We start from the raw sequence: 12112 nt of genomic DNA on the forward strand, positions 1-12112 counted from the left end.
GTTTATCTCTCCAGCCTCATCTGTCACCAACTGTCTCCCTACCTGCAAATGAAACATTTGCTGCTCCCAAATCACAGACTGGCTTTTGCCTATATTGTTCTCAACCCATATCCCATTCCCTGGTGAATTCTAGTTGTCACCTGGGGAATGTTCTCTGAATCCCAGATGGTAAGATGAGGTATATACCCCTTCAGTATATTCCAATAGCACTTTGTCATAGCCACCTACCTTAATTATGTCTGTTTCCTGACCAGATTCTGAAGCACTTGATGGTAAGAGCCATAACTTATTAATAATTATATCACTGGCATGAAGCACAGCACATAGCACAATAGTGGTGATCAACACATTTCTCTTAAACAGATCAAACAAGGGAAAACATATCAACCCCATGAAACAATATAGTATGTAGCAGATTGGGTGTCCCCTTCACTGTGAATGCATATAAACTGGGGCTGTATATTACATTGTAGATACCACACAGATGATAGGCAACAGACTATACTCTACAACAGGAGTTTACTACTGTCACAGAGAGAAACCAGGAAATGTAGCTTTGTGCCTACCTTAGAGTTTACCTAATGTATTAAGGACCTAAGCACTGAGTGCCAATGGTTGCTAAAAACAGAGGTAGTCTTCCCTCTAAAAATCAGATTTGAATCTGTTTAAGCCTCCAGATTAGGGGTGTCCAGTAAAACTTTCTACGATGACAGAAATGTTCTACACTTGTGCTGTCCAATATGGTAGACACTGACCATATAAGACTATTAAGCACCTAAGTCGTGGCTAGTACATCTGAGGAACTAAAGTTTTAATTTTATTTTAATGAACTAAAGTTTAAATTTAAATGGCTACATGTGATTGGTGGCTACCATACTAAACAGTGAAACTCTAGATTTAACCATTGATTTGCAAAAAACACAGAAGGATGACGAAAATGTTCAAGTAACTATGGAAACAGAATCAGCAAAATCATAACTGAGGAAAACTATACAGGACAAATGATTCAGTTCCTTCAACAAATAAATATCAGGATAGTGATTACTCTTGTGGTGGGGAGGGAAGAGGCATAAGCAGAAGCGGGGATATAGTGGGTTTCTGAGGTAGATTTTGTTCATGGGTGGTGGTTATAATGATATTAGTCATATAATTCATAAAACTGTACATGTTTTGCTATTTTATGTATTTGTTTGCTTCAACAATAAAAGTTAAAATTTTTTATTTCTTTCAAAGGTGGTTATATGGAAAAAAATATAACAATGTAAGAAAACGAGTTTCAATGTCTGTTCTCACACTATCTAGCTATGAGCAGTTGTTACACTTAATAGCTTTCTAAGACCACCTCCTTGTAAGGCCCTAGGCACACATGCAATGGAAATTAACCTGCATTATAATACTAAGACGAAGACCCTGCATACCTTTACCTAACATAAAATGATGACTTGCAAATACAGCGTGAATTTTTTTTTTTTTTTTTTTTTTGCGGTACGCGGGCCTCTCACTGTTGTGGCCTCTCCCGTTGTGGAGCACAGGCTTCAGACGCGCAGGCTCAGCGGCCATGGCTCACAGGCCTAGCCGCTCCGCGGCATGTGGGATCCTCCCGGACCGGGGCACGAACCCGTGTCCCCTGCATCGGCAGGCGGACTCTCAACCACTGCGCCACCAGGGAAGCCCCGAGTGTGAACTATTTATATACAAATAGATATTTGAAGATCGAGAGACCCTTGAAAACAATTTACTGTCACAATTTAGTGAATCTCTGTACAACCGCTACAGTGTTAATGTATCAAATTATTTCTTCACCATAAAGGCAAATTTAGCCTAAATCTAGTTTGATTTGTTCTGAATTAGCCCAATAAGATTTGCTATTCCACTGCCATCAGAATAATGGCACATCTATTCTCTACCTTTAAACTTCAATTTAAGAATGTTTTGCTATAGTACTGATTCTTGTTCTAAACTAAAATGGACATACTTTTCACTTTGTAGTTCCTGTATTTTCTTTGAATTTTCTCTGTTTTTTTCTTCAATTTCTTCCTTAAGTTCCTTTACCTGGGTTTTATAAAGTGTCTGCAAAACAAGTGATAAGAAGAAATAAGTGTTTACGGTAGGTTAAAAAACAGTTCCGTAGTTTCTTATGAACAATTAACACATGGTCCAACAATTCCACTCCTAAGTATTTACCCAGGACAAATACAAATATATATCCATACAGAGTCTTATACATAAATTTTCATTGCAGTTTTATTCATAGTAACTCCAAACTGGAAACAACCCCAGATATCTATCATCAGATGAATTTTTAAAGTTGTGATGTACCCATACTACTCAACAATAAAAATGAACTACTAATATATACAGCATGATAAACCTAAAAAATGTTAAGCTGTATCAAAGAAACCAGGTGCTAAAGAGTGTGTACTACATGATTCCATGTATATGAAATTGTAGAATAGGTGAAAATAATCAATAGACAGAAAGCAAATCAGTGGTTGCCTGCAGATAGAGGTGGGTGGCGAAGACTGACCCCAAAGGGCCTCGTGAAGGAAATGTTTTATATGTTGATTGTGGTGGTGGTCACAGTATACACATATGTCAGAATTTGTCAACCACTTAAAATGGGTACAATTTATTATAAATAAATTATACCTCAAAAATATATTAAATATATTGATTTTTGGAAAACATTATAAAGAAACTTAGCAAGCAATACTTATTTAAAAGTTAGATCAATTCTTGAAGTGAATAATGTTAGAGAAACCACTTCTCTTTTGGGTGATGAAGTGGGTGGTTGAGAGGTAGAAGAAATATCCATAAATAGGATTTATCAATGTTCTGTCAACATATGAATAATATATACTTATTACAGAACAATGATTCTTACAAAATTCACTAGGTTTTTGCCAACTCCATCAACAAATATTTAACAGGTATGAAAAAGTATTAGATCCACACTGTGTTAGATGCTGAGGTTACAGAGTAAACTTCCAATTCTGAAGTCTATGTCTTTTTTTTAAACCAAACTTTTTAGTTTAAAAGATAAGGAAAAAAATAGTAAGGACCAGCAAATAGCTGTGGAATACTACTTTTACACTGTACACTGAATTATACCTCTAACAAATAGCACTTCTCTAGGGGGAAAAGTACATTTCCATGGGAATGCAAATGAAGGAAGAATGATGGCTGGCTCTAGTTTAAGTGCTTACAATTTCTAAAATGAAATAGTCCATTCTGCATTTAGGAATCAGGTTCTCATTTCTCCTTTCTCTGACTTCAATTACTGAAATTTATATGTGTAATCAATGAAGAGAGAAAAAGAAAAATAACTTGATTTGAAAGCCCAGATTAAAGAAAATCTTAAATTTGGTTCATAATAACTTATCAAATTTAGCAACATCTAACCCAGTCCTCACAAGCAATAGAATGAATCAAAACTAAAGGCAGGGTTAGTATTTTGTATGGTTTCTATACAGGCAAAAATCAAGAATCCATAGGAACCACCACAAATCACTTGACAGCCATCCCCAAACATGGAGGCACTGAATGATTACTCTGTGGAAGCCTAGGGACAAAAAGGTGTGCTTATGAAACATTTTCTTAGTAAAAATATATTATGAGTACATTATGGAATAGAATGAACAATTCACATACATTTTAATAATAAAACATGACATGTTAAAGAAAAAAAAAAAAGGTGTGCTTGATATTACAGACCACTTTGCAGAAGTCAGTACCACACACTGAATAGTTAAGGTTAATTTACACTCAACGAAAAGTTTTTCAACAATCTTCAATTATTTTTTAATTTAAAAACATATTCCAGTGATAGTATAATAAGCCAATAAGAAATAGACAGAAGTAGAAAGTCACCATATTTATTAGGAGTGCAAAGAGTAGAGCATGAAGCTCTTAATTGTGTCAAATTCTGTAGAGCTCTAATGGTATCCAGATTTTTTACTAGAGAAATCATTACTTCCAATATTGTTCACACTTGGTTTCTAGGGCATGTTTATCAGTGTAACTCAAACTCCATGCATTTAATTACACTGCTTAAAGCTCATAGGAAAGGTGGTTGCCACTGAAAGAGAAATGGAGCTGGTAGATAAATGTTAAGCTGAAATGGCAGAGCACAAGCTTGGCAACCAGAGGAAGTAAACAAAAATTCAGAGGTTTCAATAAAGCCTCAAAGCATTAGCTATGAATGCTCATCAACAGTAGTAATGAAAATAACTTGGCCTGCAGCAAATAAGAAAATGATTTTTAGGGAGAAAAAGGATAACAGATGCATAAAAGTGCACAGAGAGCTAAAACAGGAAACAGCTCCTCAACAGTTATACCCACAACTGTATGTAGTTATACCTAGAGATATATGTATGTAGGCCACTATAATGTGTATATAAGAACCACACATGATAATACTGGCACTCTAAACCACCAGAGCTTGCTACCAGGCAGACAGAACCCTTAACAAAGTCTTATATGTAGCTCCAGTTTGAAAGCAGTTCTGGAAATATTTGCACAAAAATAGTCATTTCTTTACAACTTAAACAGACCACCAACCCAGATCCAGAAATGAAATGCAGAGATGGGGATATAAAGAAGGGGAGAAAACTACTTCACAGTCATTTGAAAAAGAATCATAGTTCACATTAAAAATCTAAATACCTTGTTTTAAGTCAGGTTTTGAAACAGTCTATATGTTAAAAATGATTCTCACCGAGAAATACTGCTCAGCTTCAAGCTGATCTTGTAGCTCCCGCATCTGTCCTTCATTTCCTCTGTATTGTCTTTAGACAAAAGAGAAAACAGTAAACAAATACTCCTATTTATACTAGACTTTATAGTATTCTTTGTTTCTTAAAGTTGCTACAATAAAAAAGGTTTACTAAAGTAACCTTTGTTTCAAAAAATCATTCTTCAGGGACTTCCCTGGCAGTCCAGTGGTTAAGACCCTGTGCTTCCACTGCAGGGGGCGCAGGTTTGATCCCTGATAGGGGAAGTAAGATCCCGCATGCTGTGCAGTGTGGCCAAAAAATTTTAAAAATCATACTTCATTATACAGTATTACTTTACTAGTTATATTTGGTTAGGCCACACTGTCTGCTCCTTATTAAATGATACTATGAAAAGTTGAGGGAACAGTTTTCTACTGAAGGTCACTTATTAATTGTGGATTAATCCACAATGCAAAAATAAAAATAAAAATGGTATTTTTTGGTAAATTTTTCTAAAGAAAAGCTTTCTTAGGGATACATTTAAAATGTCTTATGCAGTAAGTAGACTATTAAAAACTTGACCATATTTAATAAATAATAAGAATAATTTAGTACTATATTTTATGGTCTATTAAGCACAAGGGTGCGGTGGAAATGAATACTCAGGTAAGGAGTAAGAAGGGAGGCAATAACAACAACTGACAAAGGAGGAGTAACACAGATAAAGAGACAAGTACATGTATAGAATACATACACGTAAACACTGCTCACAGAGAGGAAAGGACTCAAAAAGACAGAGACACAATGCAACCCAAAGACAGCTATTCAACAATGAACAATTCCATCTGCAGCTTCTAGGTTTTCATATTAGATAGTAACAGCATTTTACTTTCAGCATATGGTTGACAGAAAGTACATAATAATTATTAGTTAAATGCTGAGTGAAAGTGATTTCGGGAGAAGAAAATTACAAAACACATTACTTGGAAAAAATAGTGGCTCTAAAAGGGGAAAAGAGTTTCACCAATATAAAGTCAACAAAATCAAAACCAGCAATTTTACCTAAGAATTACTGTGTTGTAAACGAAGCTGGCAAATGAAGACATTATAACATAAATTTAGAGGAAATAAAACCTCATGGTCTGGCATAAGGTATCTTTGATATTAAATTTCTGAAGCATGTCCTTATACAAATTCTGAAAGTCATACTGACACCTTGCTTTGTCCCCATTTCAAGTAAGCAGGCACATCACATCTCAGAATAGAAGAAAAATGACATTTTGCACTTTGAGATGAACCAAAGAAACAAACTAAAACAAACAAACAAACAAATACAGGACCATCATGTCTAATGTCTAATTCTAGTCTCTAAAATAAAGAAACCTTAAACATTTTCTGTAAGGTACTAAATCCTTAATAAAAAGGTTATTCCTCATTTTTGTAATTCTAGTGTGAAGAAACATGATGACTTTCGTAGATATGAAAATCATATGAGAAAACTGTGTTTTTCCTACCATAAACAGACATTGTAAAGTCACTAGTCTTGATAATGTCCTTTTTTTCCCCTTTAAATAACTGTGTTTTTTATTTAGTAAGCCTGTCTTTCCAAAGCCTGAACTCCCTTGCAAACCTTCTTTGCAAATAAATTTTTATTTTTTCTAAATGCTTTTTCCTAAATTTTCCTTTCACAAACTCTAAGTACATAACCTATACACACATAAAATATGAAACACATAAGCAAATGCTAAACACAAAAAAGAAAGAAATCAAGAATGTTATTTCTGAAACTTACTTTGTAAGCTGAGCTAATTCAAACTCTAATAATCTCTTTGCTTCCAATAAAGTATTTATTTCCTGTTTCATCTGCTTTTCTAAACCTTTTAAATTGTCTGCCTCAAATGCGTGGGTCTTCAATTCATTTTGTAACAACAGTCGTTTATTTGACTCCTGTTCCAGTTGCAGGGACAGATTCTTAACCTATGAATGAGAAAAGTAATTGGGATTGTAAATCTCTTTAGTAATTTATTAGACATCATTTGAAAGAATACTAACCAAATCTCAAGTACATTATAATTCCTTATACAAGTAGAAAATATTAGTATTGTAATGAGTCTCCACTGTTCTATGCATTTATTACTGCAGAATTTAGTGTTAAATCAAATTAATCCCCAAATTTCAGATGTGAGATCTTGGAGGGGAAAGAAATCCGGTTTCTTTGTACCCCAACCTGTATGGAAATTTCGGAGAAGGTGAGTATAAAAGTCACTTTTGGGGGGACATTCCTAAATGGTATTTAAATTTACCTGTTCTTTCATAAATGTTTGTACTCTAATCTACAACCCTCCAGAGTTTATAAAACAAATTGAATATATATTTAATTCAATTCAATAAATATTTATCAAGTACTTATTAGGCGTTAGGACTAATAAACAAAAAATTCTTACAGTGGTTACAGTGCCCTTCATGATCTATTCTGTTTACTTTCCTAGCATTATCACTGGCCATTCTCTGAATCCAATCATACTCCTCAGATCCTCCAGTGTGACAAACTCTCCATCACCACACAGTTCTTGCACAGGCTATTCTCTGTCTTTCCCTCTTCATTTATTCTTCCTTCAGCTCTTAAATGCCAAACCCTTAGTGAGGCCTCCTTTACCTCCTGGACGTGATTAGTCCTAACACTCCTACTTGGTATGTCCTCTTTAAATATGTCATGCTTGTAATTCAATTTTAATATCTGTCTTTCCCTTTGGGTTCTAAGTTCCACAGAAGTCAAGACCATAGCCATCTTATTCCGTACCCCAACTCCTAGCACAGGGCTAGGCAGATAACATGTGGTCAAAAGTTACATTTTAAAATTATTGAATATTATCTCCCAAATTTTCAACATACATTCTTCCTGCATGCTGGCTCTATTAGGTATCTCTAATCTCTCTTCTTTCTTGTCCATTCTATATACCACTACCAGATTACTTTTCCTGAAAGAGTGTTTTCATCTATAGCTTTATAGTTTTAAAAACTATCAATACTTTGCCTTCCAGGTTTCCCCCATGACTACTCAACATGTCTCTCCTTTCCTGGTTTGATCAAGTCGCTTTTTGTCCCTCACTTACCTATCTCCTTAACCATTCAGTAATTACTCTTTTATCTATACCTAAAATGTTCCCTCTACCAATTCAGGCTTCTGACTTTCAAACTATCACCTTTTCAGGCCTTACTCAACCTTTGAAATATAGGTGACAACCCATTCCTCCTTTGTGAAGGCTTTCCTCATTAATCTAATCTTCTCTTTCTCCCTTCTCTAATTTACATATGTGAACTAATTATTTTGGTCTTATAATTTCTGAAGTACATATACCGGCTTCTCTGGTGGCGCAGTGGTTAAGAATCCGCCTGCCAATGCAGGGGACACAGGTTCGAGCCCTGGTCCGGGAAGATCCCACATGCCGCCGAGCAATGAAGCCCGTGCGCCACAACTACAGAGCCCGCGTGCTGCAACTACTGAAGCCCGCGTGCTGCAACTACTGAAGCCCGCGTGCCTAGAGCCTGTGCTCCGCAACAAGAGAAGCCACTGCAATGAGAAGCCCACACACCGCAATGAAGAGTAGCCCCCACTCACCGCAACTAGAGAAAGCCCGCGTGTAACAAAGACCCAATGCAGCCAAAAATAGATAAATAAAATAAATAAATTTTAAAAACAAATAAAGTACATATACCAATCACTAGGATATAATATCATTTTATCTCTTTATTTACTGCTTTCTATCTATGTAAATCAAGCAAGACTCCACAGTTTAACGGTTCTTTTGAAATCTAAAAACAATGCTCCTCTTGGGGATTACTGGTTACCTGACAATAAAGAGGGTTTTTTTTTTCTCTCTCTCTTAAAAAGCAAATGGTCAGTTTCTTCAGGGGAGGAGCTGTGACACTTCTTTACAGTTGTACTGTCACAGTGCAAAATGGTATAGAACCTATGGTGTGAATGTTCACTAAAAGAAGATGAAAATTTTAGGAGTTAGGGATATAGTGGTGACCTTACAGCAGTGAACACAGATACATGTAAGTTATTTTATTAAAATCTTCACCATGTTGTTTAAATTATAGATAATGACTTTTTAGTCATAACAATGATATTCTCTTTTATAAGATGAACAAAATCAGTATTATTTTTCTTACTTCATCCTCCATCCTTTCTTTATTTTCAGTCAAATGCTCTAGCTTCTGCTGAGATTGTTTTAGATCAACATCTAGCATGGAGCACTGCTTCTCAATCTGAACAACCCTATTTTCAGCCTTCTCTCGAGCTTCTCTCTCTTCCTTCAGCTTTTTTTCCATCTCTGTGAAAGAAAAAGTTACAAACATACATTTAAAGAAAAAGACATGCTTTTCACTTTCATGGGCTGTCTAAGACACCTAGGTGCCACAAATCCCTACTGTTTTTATCCTGGGACTCTTTTAGAGCTATTCATTATAGAAGTTCTAACATTATGAATTATTTGTATAGTGGGATCTCTAAAGGAAGAGAGTCATAAAATATAACTAATCTCCCAAATCCATCCCTTGCCCAATGATCTGAGAGACTATTCAGTGCCATTTTCAGACCAGAAGGTGAAAGTATAGCTGGAAAAAAGTGGAGTATCTAAGGAGAAGAATGGAGGTAGTTCAGATAAAAGTAGAAAAATAAGATTGTGGTTATTAATCTATACCTAGCATTGTTCCAGAAAAGTTTCCGAGGCTTAAAGCTGTGATGTAAACTTTAATTTATGCAACTCAGACAAGATTCTGCGATAGTATAATACCTATTTTAATTATTATCAGAAGATATTAGTCTACAGTGAGGTTCCTTTTTTGAGATATGGTAACTAAGGTTCTGAAGGTTAATTTTCTAGGGTCCTGCAACTCTTAAGTTGCACCATCAGGTTTCAAACTTAGTAAGTCTGCTTTCTCACTTTCAGACTGTCCTCTAGGTGACAAAATAGAAACCATCAGAATGGAGCTTCCTGAATAATTCCCAGATTTCTGGCTTGGGCCCCTGGATGTTGAATACCATCATCCATAACCATGATAATATCACCCATTTATTGAAAGCTTTTTATGTACAGGCAGTTTAGATGCATTTTTTCCCCACCTAATTTTTTTTTGTTTTTTAATAGTCACAGAGTGGCTAAGAGGCAAAGTAGATTTGTCTGATTACAAGCCTGGGCTCATAAAAGCTAGACAGCCATTAACCAAGACAGTCAGAATAGGAGTAAGGGCAGGTCTGACAGATAAGGTCACACGTTTTCTCTTGAATAAACTGAATTTAAGGTGCCAGGTAACACTTCCAGGTTACAGTAGGTTAAGAAGTAAGTGGAAGGTGAAGAAAAGGAAGACATCTTTTTATAAGTTTTGCTATAAAGGGATGGAATAAAACAGTGGCAATTAGTAAGGATCACAGGTTGCTGTAAGGGTTCCTTTTTTTGTTTTTTTTTTTAAGATGGGAGAGACTCGTACATGTTTACAACAAGAAGAAATTCAGTGGAGGAAAAAAGGTTGAGAATAAAGAGGAGAAAAAGAAATAATAAGTTGAGATAAGAGGCTGGATCTGAATACAGCTAGAACATATTAGCAAGGACAGGAAGAGGATCACCCTCCTCTAAGATGAGAAGGAAGATAATGAACATGGGTAAAGTAGTAAGACAGGTTGATTAAGTTAGAGAATTAGATTCTGAGGGGTTCACACCTATGATTTCACAATTTCTTTTTGAAATAGGAGAATGTTCACCTAAAATTAAAGTGATAAAGAAATGGCATAGGAAGCTTGAGGAGAGAAATAAAAGTTTAGGAGAAAGAAATGATGAGTGACATATATAAAAATGACAGCTCACCTGAGGCTGGAGACAGTGCATTGGGATAACACCCATCTAAAGAAATATTTGAAGCAATGGAAAGTGGCCGGCTAGTCTGATCTAGATCTGTTGTGCTTAGCGGCATAACACAGTGGAAGTACAAAGGAATGAGAGAGTTGAGGGTACAGAGCAAGAAAGCAGATGAATTAACAGACAATGAGTTCCAGAATGGATCTCAAAGAAAACAAAGGAAAGGGCTGAAAAACTGGGAGAAATGAGAATCCACTGACTTTTACAGGGAGTAGAGGGTAGTATAGGGAGTAGGGAATGGTAGAGTAAGAGAACTAGCAGGTGAAATTGTCGCTTTAAAAAATGGAAGGTATCAAAAAAGGAAGGTACCCTTTTCCCAGATCATTTATAATTTCTAAGAGTTTAAACTACTACACAATAAAATTTGATCAAAATCAAAATATTTTTGTTGGCATTATTTAAAAACTAATCATGTAGAAAATATTAAAACTGACACTTACCACACATTGCAACAGACTTGGCCTCTTCAATAGATTGATGTTTGTCAGTTAAACGAGCTTTGGTTACTTTATGTTCATTTACCTCTTGTTCTAACCTTTGCTGTAATGATTTAAGCTTGTAGTTTAAATCTATTTCTAAGTTATTCTTTTCCTGTAAAATGAGAATGAGAGTCATGTACTACGCTGTGCAAAAGGCACATCATTAAATCTTATATTAATTAATATCCCATAAGAGATAATACATGAAGCACATTGGCTTGAAATGTTACATCATATATACTTAAATACTTTTATTCAAGACACAACTTTATTTTTATACTTCTTGTATATTTCACACCATCTATAATGTCTTACTTTAAAAATCACAATAAGCACATATAATTAAAAGCAAAATATCACCTTTTTTCTACCCTCCACCCCTCCCCATGTGAATCATTAGCCATGGCTGATGGCACGGCAGAGTTCTGTTATGTTCAGGAGGGTTCACTGTGAGGATCAGAAATGAACAGGACAATTCTTCAGTTCATTTAAAAATTTTTGCTACCATTAAAAAAAACTGATCTCTGTTTACAATTGCATCTACACCTAGATTTACCTTGCTCTGACAAAAGAATGTCAACATGTATTCCATTCCTGTTTGGGTACTTCTACTCTTCTTCTTTCATCCTATTTCCAAACTTATACCAGACTTAGACATCAAAAAGCTATTCTGAATGACACAAAAAATGTCCAAAGGACAAGATAAGTGGTGGATTTTCTGATCATTTATCTGAGGATCTAGTAAACCTACAACATTTCAGGGAGGTAAGCTAAATCTGCATATTACCTATTTAATCCTTTTCTTAGCAAGGTAAGGACAGAGGATAACCAATGGCATTTTTTGACTGTTATGAAAATTCTACATGCAAAGGCCAATTACATTATGTATGCTCTTTACTATTTTGCTAACTCTTACTAACAAAATGGAAAAGGCACACATGGTCTACTACATACTAATCCTGTTTTCCTTCTTCATAATTAGTAAGGTTCAGCATCTTCA

At 35.3% G+C, this 12112-nt stretch overlaps 1 protein-coding gene across 2 annotated transcripts in view; it reads right to left on the minus strand.

The window, feature by feature from the left end:
- The window catches only part of ROCK1 (Rho associated coiled-coil containing protein kinase 1), a 149444-nt gene that overhangs the window by 24138 nt on the left and 113194 nt on the right, over positions 1-12112 (minus strand). For both annotated transcript variants that reach the window (XM_060118233.1, XM_060118234.1), the window contains 5 exons: positions 11074-11224; positions 8892-9052; positions 6508-6692; positions 4718-4787; positions 1976-2070 (listed from right to left, as the gene is read on the minus strand). In XM_060118233.1, the coding sequence (XP_059974216.1) occupies positions 1976-2070; positions 4718-4787; positions 6508-6692; positions 8892-9052; positions 11074-11224 (662 nt within the window). The remainder of the gene's footprint in view (positions 1-1975; positions 2071-4717; positions 4788-6507; positions 6693-8891; positions 9053-11073; positions 11225-12112) is intronic.

The sequence above is a fragment of the Mesoplodon densirostris genome, chromosome 15 (assembly GCF_025265405.1).
Source record: "Mesoplodon densirostris isolate mMesDen1 chromosome 15, mMesDen1 primary haplotype, whole genome shotgun sequence".
NCBI lineage: Eukaryota > Metazoa > Chordata > Mammalia > Artiodactyla > Ziphiidae > Mesoplodon > Mesoplodon densirostris.